Source organism: Haemaphysalis longicornis, unplaced genomic scaffold (assembly GCF_048455015.1).
Source record: "Haemaphysalis longicornis isolate Haplotype H1 unplaced genomic scaffold, Haemaphysalis longicornis Haplotype H1 scaffold_2, whole genome shotgun sequence".
In the NCBI taxonomy this organism is placed as follows: Eukaryota; Metazoa; Arthropoda; class Arachnida; order Ixodida; family Ixodidae; genus Haemaphysalis; species Haemaphysalis longicornis.
Window position 1 is genome coordinate 167367762 of NW_027526295.1, and position 14360 is coordinate 167382121.

At 48.1% G+C, this 14360-nt stretch overlaps 1 protein-coding gene across 8 annotated transcripts; it reads right to left on the reverse strand.

Moving 5' to 3' along the window:
• Positions 1–300: 300 nt before the first annotated feature.
• Positions 301–13348, reverse strand: LOC144169447 (uncharacterized). Of its 8 annotated transcripts, none has more exons than XM_077698612.1 (3): positions 13229–13348; positions 2994–3124; positions 301–794 (listed from the first exon to the last, which is right to left on the reverse strand). In XM_077698612.1, the coding sequence occupies exons 1-3, from the start codon at positions 13338–13340 to the stop codon at positions 513–515; spliced, it is 525 nt and encodes a 174-aa protein (XP_077554738.1). In that variant the 5' UTR covers positions 13341–13348; the 3' UTR covers positions 301–512. The 8 variants fall into 8 exon arrangements, with proteins under 8 accessions (XP_077554738.1, XP_077554737.1, XP_077554740.1 ...); XM_077698611.1 differs by having other exon boundaries at positions 301–797; XM_077698614.1 differs by having other exon boundaries at positions 2994–3091; positions 13229–13274.
• Between the last annotated feature and the right edge of the window lie 1012 nt (positions 13349–14360).

A 14360-nucleotide genomic window follows, 5' to 3' on the forward strand; every position in this document is an offset into this window, starting at 1 on the left:
TTGGTCAGTTTTGCAGCGAACCTGGCACGTCCTACCATATAGTGGCGGGGTGTCAAAAAAATAAAAAACGAACTTAATTCCTCGTCCGTCTTATAAGCAGTGAGGGAACGTGCTGCTCAGTTCCGGTCCGGACGACAAGCTTCTGTTGGTGGAAAGGGCCGTCGCAGCTGGAACCACGAATAGGGGACTAAAATAACCACTCCTCTTTTTTTTTCCTAATGAATAAGTTTATCCTTTCTCTCTCTCAGAAGGTGCGCGTTGGTGTTTTTGGCCGCTGTGTAGGATTAGGAAAATATTCACTAAGTGGTTTAAAAAACCTTTATTAGAACGTAATAAACCTTGCTACATGCACAGTGGTGTCGCTGCGTAGGTACTGGTTCCAAATACGTGACAATACAGCATACTTCCCGACCACCAATACACATTAACCCGATTCCTGCGTGCCACGCGTACAGGAACACAGCTTGGATATCAGAGAAGGCGCAGTTTCAGCGCTTCGTGGGCAGCTTCATTCAGTGGTGCCTTCTACCACTTGGGCCGTGGGAGTGATCCGTGTGGATGTTCACGCTGACGTTCGCGTGGTCAGTGTGGTGTCCCAGCGGGCCCGGGTGGTGATGCCCGTGTGGGGCGGGGTGAACGACAACAGGGGCGGGCTTGACGATGATTGTGGCGGGCTGGTGATTGTGGTGGTGACTGTCATGGTGGTGGTGGGCAGCTGCGGCAGCTCCGGCCACCGCGGCTCCTGCCATCATGCCCACGGCAGCGGCACCGGCCACTCCCATGCCACTGGCGTGCTGCTGAGACAGCGTGTTCAAAGAAAAAAAAACGGACAATTGTCAGTGAAGATGCCAGTCCCTGAGATTTTACCTTGCGTGCATCTTCCCGAGTAGCGAACGCCATTACAAAAACCGCATCCGCTCGTACCAGCGCTTCAAACTGTATTCGTCTAAGACTAAGTTATGGGACATATATTCGCGAATTTTACAGCGAAGCTGTAAGCACTTCTTTTGTCGACATTTTTCGAGAATTCGTAGTCCTCACTCTGAAACTGCTTCAGTGAATCCCAGCAAAATTGGCGACATCCTTCGAATCGTACACACATCATGCAGCAGACCAATCATTTCCACAAAAACAAGCACAAATCAAGCACTTGGGGTCACCATGCAACGCCGAATGTGCCGTCATACTCACTCGACCTTTTATATACCGTATTTTTGCGGTTCTAAGCACCCCCGTATTCTAAGCACCCTCCCCTACTTTTGAAAGCAACCATCGTAGGGCGTATTTCGGACGCGTGTTACCGCGTCCACTTGATGTTTTCACCAGGTCGTTTACTACTTCAGTTACGAACTACGAACAGAAGGCGACCTGGTGTGGGACATAGAGAGCGGTGGGTCAAACGATGCCAATGGGCTCGACTGGTAGTTTGGATGACTGAGTATCAGACATAAGCATTGGGTTCGCTGTCTGTAGCCTTTTTTTTTTTTTTGAATATTTGCCAAATGAAACATTATTCCCTGTGCCCACCTCGTCGAGATATGGCCGCAAAAAAGTGAAGGAGGGGAGGTGGGGTTAATTACGTTTTTCGAATCTAACCACCCCCCCCCCCAACACTTTGGGCATCGTGATCGTGGTACAAAGAGGGGGCTTAGAATCGAGTAAATACGGTATATGAACAAGTACCCGTTTTCCAACTGATTTAATTGTGATTGCAGCATTCCCTTAAGTATTCCACGCTCAGAAAATGATCCCGAATGGCTGCCAGAATACGACCAGGGACGAAGTGAACTTCAACGTCAGTCTGTCCGGTTCGAACGCCCGAACAGCAGCGTGGATGCTATGAGGGACGAAGGTGTCATGCTCAGGCTATAGGCAGGACGCAGCCGTTGGCTCCCCAGTCCCTCAGCACAAGAGCCAAGGACGGTAGGCCAGTCCAGAAAACGATAGAAATCGGTGTGCCCACAACCTTGATATGGGAACGATGTTGTGATAATGATGTTTGAAGGTTAATGGCGCAAGGCCAGCTAGGGCAAAGAGCGCCAAAGGGAACGATGCTGTAACGATGAAAGTCTGTAGAACTTGCGAATATACTCTGGTAAGAGGTAAAAGGCCTTTACTATCAAAGACACAACTATCGATACCCCCCTTCCCCAAGTTGTGGAACATTTGCCACAGGTCATTCCCGCGGAGAAGAAAATTCATCCCCTCCTTCCCGCGCCGCATATCACGTGACTGCCCCTCAAGCTTTCATTTTCATGCATAAACATGATGGACATTTGGCAGACGCGTGGCAGCTTCCGTCATGCTCAGAGTTCACTTTTAGGGTGCGCTGTTGGCGAATTTTCTTACGCTTACCAATGGCGTTGGTTGGCTGTGCGCTGACTTCGCGCTTTCGCTGCAGCCACCGAGTAGCAGCCAGAAAGTTCTGCGGCAACTCAGACAAGCGCCAGCCTCCAAACGTCACACCTCAGCGACTAAACATGAGCGGCCAGGGGCACACGAGCGCACTGCCGACCATCCGGATCAGCCAATCAAGGTCGGTTTTTCCAGACTTCGCCAGCGGCGAGAAGATTCTCGCCGCGGGCAAAATATTCTACCCTGTCTCGCAACTTCGCACGTCCTGCTCTGCGGAATGTAACTTTTCCACCATCTTTATCTGCGTATGCAGCTGAAGCCGCTTCCAGTACTTTCGGTGGCTCGCGCTTATCTAAGTTGTCGCCGTAATGTTGCATGCGGTGAGCAGGCAAGCCCAGCTTTCTGATTACCATTCGGTGGTTGCACTAGGAAACGTAACAATAATTAACACTTCATGCCCTCCCAACCGGGCATGGTGCTTTTGCAGCAGCTTAACGGACATCCGCTTAGTGAGCGTCAGCGTTCCTCTAACGAGTTGCATATTCGGTCGCCAACAATGTCAAATTAATAAGTGCGAAGGGGTGGGAGTATGAATGGTGTTCATTTAGAGACTCAAGAATTAAGAAATGGTGACTTACTCCTGCCTGGCCGCCAGGTGACGGTTCCACAATGACTGTCACGGGTGACGCCGACGGCTGTTGAGTTCCGTTGCCATGGTTGTAGGCCGGCTGCATAACTGCGGGAGAGGGCTCGTATGCCGGAGGCTGTTCTGCGCACGGTGGCGCCACAGGCCAGTGGTGTGCGCGGGATTTCAGGTAGGGCAAGAGGAGGGGGAGGGGACGAACATAAAGAGAGAGTGCGAACGTCAGAGGAAAAAAAAAAGCGCGAAACAGCAAAATCGAGGGCGAAGCAGGCCCCTAAACACAAAGTCGACTCGAAATTATAAGAGAAAATCTTCTCAGTGGCATTGTCCTATCTACAGGACTTTGTGATTATTTTGCTCCTTTTTTGCAGTCATTGAAAACTGCCTCATCGTCGTGGTAAAAGCAGACATCGAAGTCCCGTAAAGCTGTGGTGTAGCTTAATACAGGCGTATGATTATCGGTATCCGTTATTGTATAAGCAGGTCTCGTATTCCTTCCTAAGATCGAAAATTTCGGGGGGAGGGGGGAGAGCTACTTTTGTGCCCCACTTTACCCTGCAATTCAGTGGCCTCCGAAAACATTTACGCATTTAAACTTTACTTATCACGGCGTTATACAAAGGACGTGCCTCCACCTAACAGAATCTCTGCGCCAGACCTGAAACGCGATTGGAAAGGCCACAATGGTTTCATACTTTCGTTGCTGGAAACAAGCGTTTCTACACTCTGCCAATAAATGCAAAAGTACTTTCTTGATTGCGAACGCCCTGAATCATTACGGATTTACGATGGGATTGCGCGATGACAACACTCATATACACGAAAAGCAAACAAAGTATAGTGGAAAAAAATTATTAGAAATGTTCGCTTTAAAGATTATTTCCCACTCACGAAACCCCAGCTTACCACTTCAATGTGGCTTTTGCTTGCTTCTGTGGCTTCCCTGGAATCATACACACTCGGACGGACGTTGGTTGTCTCGCGTGCTAAACTTTAAGCTTCGATTCGAGGATGGTGATGCAGAGAATGTCGGGTACGCTTATAGTTATAAATACCCCTGTCGGCTGCAAAACTAAATGACGCACGCAGGCTGCTGCGGTGGAACTATCAGGCGTTGACTTGTCTCCCGTGTCCCGAGGTTCACGGTCAGATGTCATGCGACTGCGGAACGGTATTTCAGGCACGCCACGTACTTTCTAGGTGACTCTGCTGCCCTCAGAGAGGAGCAAAAAATCCTACCAGAATATAAAGGACCAATCTAACATCATTGCCTTGACGAATTAACTGGCAACTGAAATTTCTGTCTCTTTTTTAGGCGAATGCTTCAAGCTTTTTCCCCTCCTTTTGATTTTATTGACGCCGTAATTATCAAAAAAAAAGTATTCGTGATGCCTCACATTGGCCGTTCAAAGGTTAAACAAATTGCATTTCTTTGCGCCGTCCCTGAAGCTGTGTTGTCAACTGAAGCAGCAAATCTGGGTTTTTAAGTGCGAATGCACTTCTTAAGCGACCCTGAATCACGCGTCCACCGCCGTCCGTCCATCCGCACCACATACCCACTTAGGGCGATTGGCCAAGAAGACTTTTTAAGTGCGAAAGCGACCCCACCACATACCCACTTAGGGCGATTGGCCAAGAAGAGTTCCTTCGCTACCCATTCGGCATATCTTCGTGATACTAACCACTTCCTACGGGAAATTAACAACATAAAAATCCCTGATGGCGCCTTCCTTGTAACTATAGATGTAACTTCTCTGTACACAAATATACCTCACCGAGATGGGATTGAAGCCCTGGTTGAATCCTATAGCATACATCGGGATCACGAGGCGCCAAGCCCACAAGTCATTGAAACTTTGACCAGGCTAGTGTGGAATTAAATAGCTTTTAATTCCACAATCAGTATTATCTTAAGCGACCCTGAATCACGCGTCCACCGCCATCCGTCCGTCCGCACCACATACCCACTTAGGGCGATTGGCCAAGAAGAGTTTTTAAGTGCGAAAGCGACCCCACCACATACCCACTTAGGGTGATTGGCCAAGAAGAGTTCCTTCGCATCACCCGTGCATTCGCACTTCCCCATGCTCCCCTTCGGGGAAATGCGGGTGAAGTTTTTTAGTCGGTGCTCTATTGTCCCTTTCCGCAGCACGACTGTGATAGTTTTAATGCGTATCACGGATGTATTACATGGCTCAGTTAGCGAAAATAGCCCCATCCCCAGACAATTACACAAAACAGCCTATTTTCTTTGTGACCCCATCACGGGCAGAATGAAGGCTACCACTACTACTATTCGCTGCATGTCTAAAAATTCCATTTGCTGCAGCTGGTGGTGCAGCATATAAACTTCCCTTATCACGTCGTCATTTCTCTTTGCCAATCCCCCTAAGTGGGATTGGCAGAGAATAATTTCTTTTGTTCATGGAAACCAATAGCCCGAAACCCCTTATCACGACTCCCCATTGGCTGCGACAGCCTAACGACACAACCACTGAGGGGGATTGGCCAGTCACGATAGCAGCCGCCATTCGTTCACGGACAATTCCACACTGTGCATGTGCTTGCATGCGAGGGTCCACGATGGCCTGATGTCCCAATTGGGTGTGCTACGGCCCTTGAATATCCTAGCCCTAATGTTATGCTTTAAAGTCAAACGTCGTTAATCGGTTTCCACAGCTTGACGTAGAATGAGTTTGACGCTGCTTGGCACGTAGTCATCTCAACGTTAAGCTCACTTCTCCAATTTCCTTCTGGCTGTGATACCCAAGATACCCTTAAGTTCGACCCTACCCACCCAAAGAGTTTGGCCAAATACGATGTCAGCTGCTGTAAGAAGGTTACGGTCGATTCGCAAGACTCAGTTTGGCTGCAACGTCAACTAACCGTAACGAAATGTTGGGCTATGTTTTAAACGGGATGTGTGCCACACACTGTTTCTGCGTAACATTTCAGTTCAGTAAAACTTTATTGAGGTTGAGGAGGAAATTAAAGGGAGAAGCTTGGTTGAAGTTCTCGTTCCAGGGCCCCAGAAGCTTGAGCCCCGACCCAGGCCCTGTCGGACAGCTTGCGCTGATCTTTCATGGCCTCGCTGGCCAGGATCGCCTCGCGAAGTGTTGTATTGTTCTCGCTCACGTGGATTGGCCAGTGAGAATGTCTGAGGCTTAAGGCCCGCCCATTCCCCAATTCCTACTGGTAGCGACCAACACACCAACCCATTCAATTGCTTTCATAATCTAACGAAAACTGATGTTCGAGCATCCTGGCAGCTTACGAGGACGTTTGGGTGCCCCGACAAAATTTATGTATTTCGCAGCAATGGTACTACGAAATGGGCAAGAAACTGACGGCGATGAAGCCTGTGCCATTGTCTGGAACCTAAAGGGACCCTGCAACGCTTTCGATAACGCTTTCACTCTTTCCTTCGTATCTGGAAGCACTGTGAAAGCTATGGTTATCCCCAGCCAGGAGCGGCACTGCGTGATTTGCTCGTCGCAGCAGATACGCCTTCCATTTCGGCTTTGCTTTTGCGGCCTTTTTCTAAAGTGGCTATCAAATGCGTTCATTGTTTCAACTGAAGAAAAGCCGGGCAGTTGCCGCTACACCACGGTAATAACGTAATTCCAGCGGTCAAAAAGCGCCAAGACAGGGAAAGAGGTAAAGATCCCCTGAGCAAGTTTCTTAGTTTTTCTGATGGACATAGAGTAGCAATTCTTGGCAGGAGGTACTTCGCGACCCGTTAATCGAGGAACTGGATGTGTTGGTTGACCAAGTTCTGCAAGCATTTAGGATTTCGAAAAAAAGTTCGAAAACGTGTAGGGTTCCTTTAAATACGAAAACATTAGATGACTATGTTGGTCGAACATCCAGTGTCATCCTCTAGACCGCAAAATACAGGCAAAATGGCCGATGGCGCAAAGAGAAAAACGTAGTTGATTAAAGTAAATTAGTTCAAAACATAAACTGGAAAATTTGGATATGGTTGAGAATCGACCACAGTGGCCCTGGAACGCGAGGCATGCGTCCACAACACCACAATGGTTGGACGGCTTAGGTGACTTAGCCGTGTGAAAACATTGTGCCCTTAGATTTACAAACCTGTCTCAGGGTAGCGTAACTGACAAACCTGGCCGCCTATACGCACCCCACGTTAGCCTCTTTTTCGCGTCGATCTACAAGAATAAAATAACTAATAAATATGTCATTAGGCTACACCAACTATCCTTATTTTCGACAAGAATTCATAGAATTGACCTAAAAGAACATGCTGTAGCAAAAAAAATTTGGTCTTAAAAAAAAAAGATTGACCGCATATCTGCTCACTTCATTGCAAATGTCGTCGGGGGCCCCTGCGAAGTAAATGCCTCCCTACTCTTTCAGGCTCTCCCCTCATGCTGTTCCTCTCCCGCCTCACTCCTCCCAAGATAAACACGCTAGAGGTTTGCTCAAGTCGATTTAAATTTACCGCGTTCCACTGGTCCAAGCCGGGTGCCTCGTTGCCAGCGCTGGCATACGATAGAGGCGCGCGGGAATCAAGGCACCCTCTCCACGTGCGTTCCAAGCGGACCGTTGAACCTATCTAGTGGAACGGTTCGTTACTGCTGCTGTTTGATTTCTTAAAATGTCGCTAGGGAAACCGCGGGCGCCAGCTTTAGTATTTTTCTGGGAGTATTTGTCATTAAATCAACCATCCGTGTACTTTTGGAACGAACCCTACAAATATCACTTATGTATTATGTCTTGCCTCAGATATGCGTAATGTTTTGTTTTGGCTCAACAATGTTCAGAGGTATGAATGTTGCTACCACATTTAGACGTTTAGATTTGGCTGCGGGTATGTAAACCTATTGTTCAGCACCTCCCTTAGCTTTGGCCGGGCGGCTGAATCGAAACACAGACAGACAGACAGACAGACAGACAGACAGACAGACAGACAGACAGACAGACAGACAGACAGACAGACAGACAAAGCAAAATTTTCGCGTTCAAGTAGCCCAAGAAAGTATCGTCTATAAAAACAGCAGTCACTTGGGCTCGAACCCAAACAGTCGGCGTGATAACCCACGACTCTACCCCTAGACCACTGAGGAAGAACAGCGGAGTCTAATATGTAGTTACTCAAGAAAATCGGCGTTGTTGTCGTCCGCCCCTCGCCCATTCTCCTCGCCGCGCGAGCTGCGCTCTCCGCCGCTCACCCCCTCTCCTCTCCGATGCCCCCCTCTCGCCCACACCCCTCCCCCTACACTATAAAAAAATAATAGTTAGCGGTGCCCGGTTCCGATCCAACGACCCTGTGGGCGGAACGCGAGGTACATGGCGCTCTTCCCACTGCGCCACAAAACCGAGACAGAATGAAATGCTACGAACACGCCTTATATCCTTGACTCATTCAAACTACGTCAAAAAGCTACTGATACAACGCATGATAAGGCAATGATTAACACTTGCAATAAAAGAAAAGAAGCTCCCACTTACAGCAACAATGATGGAGTAAAGGTCGTTGCGACAGCGAAGCCCCAAGCATACCACTTAGAGAGATTGACCAAGATTGGCCAATAAAACATAATAATAATAATCATAAAACATAATAATCATACGCGTTCCCGAGACGTTTCACGCGATTTCAGAATCAATCCAACGGAAACATCAAGTGAACCACACGATGCGTCGCATCTGCACAGAGTTCCCCTCGCGGGGAGGTGGGCGCAATTTTTTGTGCTTGCTTTTCCTCCCGCACGTGCCGGCGTCGCACTGCCACTTTTTTTCGCTTACTATCGTAAAAACAACCCAACGAGCGTTCCTAACTGAATGAACGCGGGCGCTGCGGGTTAATTACGTATATTTTACCTGAGCCGTGCGAGAGAACCATGGCCACGGGGCACCACACCCCACCAGGAAATGGGAATGAAATTGGCTTCTGCCTAGGTTCGTACCCACGAGGCACACATCATCGGCGTGGATTTTTCAAAAATGGATTTTTCGATAAAGCTGTGAGTTTCGGGCTGCTGTTATAATGAATAATTAGATTAGATTCAATCAACCACTAGTTACGGTCAATAATAACTTCCTCTAACGCCGAAGTACGCACAACCCTTGGATGCGTATCAGCTAGATTTATTCAATGGTACAGTGCTAACCAAGACCTGGCTGGACCCCTTGGAGAAAGCGCTATGTCACGTTTTCATTGCTTTGGCAGTAGTGGAAGAAACGTCACGATATAGCAGTCTCCCGCAGACAGAGTATTCCTGACTGGAACTGCACACAAAAACACGGGACCTGGGAAGACAACACACACAACGCGATAACGCGTTGGGTGTGTTCTCTTCCCTGCTCCAGTTTTTTTTGCGCGCAGTTCCAGTCAGGAACCATTGCCAACCAGCCCGAAACATGACTGCCGTCAATGCATCCCAAGAGTTCGTCGAAGCTGCCAAGTCGCCAGGGGACGATAGAAAGAAGTGTTGAAAACTTTCAAGTCCAAGGATTGTTTGAGTACGGACACCTTCTCAAAAAAAATTGGGCCCATCTCCCCGCGAGGGGGACTCGAGTAAATGCGTCGCATATGGGGTGGGTGTATTGCGTTAACGTTTAGTGTTTGGGGAGTTGGTGGTAGTGAATGCGTTGTATCAGCAGTTTCTTGACGTAGTTTGAATGAGTCAAGGATATAAGGCGCGTTCGTAGCCTTTCATTCTGTGTCGGTTTTGTGGCGCAGTGGGAAGAGCACCATGTACCTCGCGTTCCGCCCACAGGTAGTGAATGCGTTGTATCAGCAGCTTCTTGACGTAGTTTGAATGAGTCAAGGATATAAGGCGCGTTCGTAGCCTTTCATTCTGTGTCGGCTTTGAGGCGCAGTGGGTAGAGCACCATGTACCTTGCGTTCCGCCCGCAGGGTCATGGGATCGAAACCAGGCGCCGGTAAGTATTATTTTTTTATATAGTGCAGGGGAGGGGTGCGGACCTGTTGTTGAGAGCGATGAAGATAGCGTGATGCGGGAGAGGAGGAGTGGGGGAGAGGGCGCGCCTGCGCGCTGAGCTGTTGCGGACGCACGGCGGACGCTACATGTGAGTTAAAGAAATGCTCTGCATTTAAAACCAAAATTTAGCTGAGGGCCGGAGACGGGGGTGTGACCAGAAGCTCATATCACTCACTACTGTGTGAAGGCGACGAAGGGTCGAGGTCAGGCGTGGAACACGATATTTTGAGAACGCTGTTCTCGTCGAGGTCGGCTCGCCGTTCGCTTCACCAATGGATTCCGAATGCGATGAACGCGTTTTTCCCCCAAACAATGTTTGTGTATACCCGTTCCATAGGGCGAGGGGGAAACCTAGCCTCGCACTCAGGTATCGCGGCGCGCGTGCAGCGTTTCCTTTCTTGTTGTGTGCGCGCATAGGTCATGGTGAGGGCGCATGCTTGCTTTGAATTTGATCATAGGCATAATTTGCGAGCGAGTTCGCGCGTTATTAAAGCGAAGCTTTGTATGCCGGGCTGATGGCGATGCAGTTACGCCAAAAACTCACTGCGGGAAAACCACTTTTACACTACGTGTTTTCGCAAAGGCGCATCGATCATACCACACACGTAGACAATGGAAGGTCTTTACGCACAAAACACAGTACGGTGTAGCACTCGATGACTCGAATAGAATTTCAGCTGATGATGAACGTTCCACCATCGCATTGGGGTCGCTCAGCATTTCCTTAGGGTTCGCTGCGAAGGCGCTGGCCTTGGACTTTGGGTGAGTTGAAGTGGAGTTCGGATTTAGTGTTTGGCAGTTTGGATTGTGGACTTTGGGAGCGTGAATTTTGGACTTTGAGCTTTCACTCCGTTCGTGTAGCTTCGCGTTTTAAGCATCTTTCTCTTAAAAAAGGGCTTCGATTTTTTCGTAATGAAAGGACTTCTTCGAAATGAACCAGTTGCAGATCCTCTACTGTGCGCGTAGCAGCACAAAAGCTTTTTGTCGATTTTGTCCAGCTGAACTCTCCGTGCCAACCTATTCTGAAGTAGTTGAAGAAAATGTTTTTTATAAATACTGACTAAATTTAACAGACTCCGTGCCTGGAAGTGCATGTTTTTTTAACAGTGGCTTTGGTAGGCGCCCGCCAATTACACAAACAAGATTCTGTGATGTAATAGAGACCGCGCCCAAAAGTGGCTGTGGAGTCCCGACTGCTTAATCTGCTTCCCTTAATATCTCCATTGCTTGTTTCAAGTTTTCCATAAAATTGGCATGAATATTATCGGAACAAAACAGTCTTTTCAATGAACCAAACTTGTGCTGTCTTCATGGCCACTTTGAAGGTAACTCTCTAATTTTTGATCCTAGCAACAACTTTCGCATTTGAAGTATAACGCGCAGCGGTGCGTATCGCGCACCAGCTCTCAAACTTCATCCAGTAACCGAAGTGCGAATACACCGCGAGGAATCGTACCAGCCACCAAACAGCTAACAGGCGGTGGCCAGCTACCAGACGGCGCTGCGTACGCAAGGTGGCGTCACCCTGGGTGATATATGATCCGTCTGGGTTTCTATTGTGCGCACTATTTCTGTGCCCGCGGTTACCTCTCGTCCAAGCTGTTCGACTTTCTCTAGGCAACTATGCGATTCACTCATAGCCCTCTTCACAGCAACCGTCGAAACGCCGCGCTTCTGGCTTGCCTGTTGCGGCGTCCTCTTCCCCTCTAATCCCTCCCTCTGCATCCTCCCTTTCTAAGCCTATTTTCCTCTCTCCCGCCTCCCCGCCATCGTTATCCATGAGCAATGCACATGTAGAGGTTCAACGTCGCCGAAATTGCAACGGCAGCGTAGCGGATGCGCACAGCTGGATGGGATTGTTTCCCGCTCACGGGGCGTTGCTCGGTCGCGTTGCCTTGATCGAACACGGTCCCCGCGGCCATGGACTCGGTCACCGTACGCGCGGACGCGCATTCCACGCACAGGTGACTTGAATATAGCCGGCGGCCTTCCCATTTGGCTGTCGGTCGGGGCCATATGCGGGTACGTGTACGCAGTTATGCGATATACGAGCGCAGAGGTGCCGCTTCCGCCGGCTCGTGCGCTCTGCCTGCGGGCTTGGTATGATACGTGAGCATCCCTTGATGAGTACCCCACAGAAAAAGCGCATTAGATGGCAACTGGTCGCCTTTACATTTCATAGTTATTTAGTGCAAATGTAAAAGATTGCTACATATACAATCGGGAGAAAAATATAAAATAAATAATAAACAACAAGAACACGTGACACGTAACCTAGCAATGCACTTGTGTAACGTGGTGAAGCCGACTTTAAAATGATGCTATGTGCTGTTTATTTGCCGCAGGTAAGATGCCTTCGGACAGAAGCTGATTGTAAAGTGGGCTGCTGTAGCAAGCGGGTGGAACGAATGCATGCGCAGTAATAGTCAATTCCTAGAACATCCGTACAATTTTTTTTCCAACCGCGATAATGTGGTCGTAGGCACAAAGTATTACAAGCAGCGTGCAATCATCTTCCGGGCCACCCTGACTCATTGTTCTCGCAAGCGCCATGTCGGCTGAATATGGCATAGTTAACAATTGTGTGACATGAGTCACTACTGGGCGCCGTCTCTGTAGACAGCTGTTGCCGCGTTTTGGACCGAGTTCCTAGACACGTAACGGCGTTCATTACCGCTGCTTCCATCATAGCCCGACAAAAAGGCGAAATGAAATTAGTTTGTATTGTGCGTAAAAAAAGAGGGGAACAATTTTACTCCGCAATTTCTTTAGTGCTGTTGAAACTGCTTTACAAGTATCAAATTAATTCGTTCCGGCTTCAAGCGTACTCGTCTACCTGTCATTCCGTAGTCGCGATCCCTCTGACCAATAAAAAATAATATTACCTCCTTTTTTGTAGCAAAAAACAAACAGCGAAGAAAATATTAAGAACCACCATAATCTCTTAGCTTTTTTTGCTTACTTCGAAGCCAACTAACATTAAGTTCGGCCACGAAAATAAGCAAGCCCCTGGCCAATAGGCGTTCCGAGCGTAGCATTTACATGACAATTACGCAATAACAGAACAAATGAGTTCAGCTAGGTGAGCTGGTGGAGATTCAGTATTGGCAAGAGTGTGAAAAACACACGGGCGAAGTAATACCCCCCAGACGAACACGCACAAACGCTACGCTTTGCGGTTTCTAGCTTTACTTTATATCCCTCTGCTGGCGCGGTTTTCCTATTTTTGAAAGAATGTCGTAAAAATAGTAGTACACACCTTCGCTTGACTTGCAGCAGCACAGTCCCATCCTGCTCTGCCCACCGTGACGGCTTGCATGTGCCGCCGCTACTATACAATGTCGCTTGGAGCCATTCGGATGGGGCGACATCAACCGAGCGTTTTACGGGTCGCGTTTACTTTAATGCGTACGCATTCTTCGGCTAGATCCCCAGAAAAAAACCGGGGCACTTTTGGTGTGTCGCCTTATACCGGCAAAATAGGTAATGACTCAGCCAGTTAGAAGACGTAGTCGTCATAATAGCGCATATGTAAATATTGGTACCTTTCGAGTCGATAAGGAATAAGTAAAATATAAAAGTAAAAAAATTTTCTCGAGTGTAAGTTTGCTTCCGTGCTTTGAAGGCGAAAGCCTGGTGGTTATCAGAAGCTTCCTTACTGCTACATCGTGTTTACGTTTATCACATTCGGCATGAAGCCAAATGTGATTTATTTATTTATTTATTTATTTATTTATTTATTTATTTATTTATTTATTTATTTATTTATTTCTCTTTGTCTGTCTGTCTGTCGGTCTGCCTGACTGTCTGTCTGTCTGTCTGTTTCTTTCTTTCTTTGTTTCTTCGTTTTACTTTACGCAGGCGACCATTTAACTACCGTTAATTTTGAAGCCGATGACGGTCACTTCTCGCGTTTGATGAGACATCTGCGGTTTGCGGCTTAACAAAACAATTGCGTGACACGATGCGCTAGCAATGCATTTGTGTATGTCGTGAAGCTTGCATCGCATTTCGTAAAATGTCTCCCCTGCGAGGTTTTCATGTGCACAAGTGAAGCCAACTTTAAAGGCGCTTGGTTGGTAGCGGAGCGGCTGGAAAGCATGCCTAGGCATTTGCAGACAATTCCCTCTTTCTGTGCTATTTTTCGCGTTGAGAGTCTTAAAACGCCTTTTCCGCCAAAATCCGGTGTTGAAGTGCCTGCGGTGATAGCGAAAATTCTGTTGGTTGAGACGGGAACATCAGCATCATCACCATCATCATTATCAACAACAACAACAACAACAACAACAACAACAACAACAACAACCTATCTACGCCCACTGCAGGGCGAAGGCCTCTCCCATTAACAACGTGAGGGTTCGAGCTAGTTGGTACTCCATAGTGCAAATTTA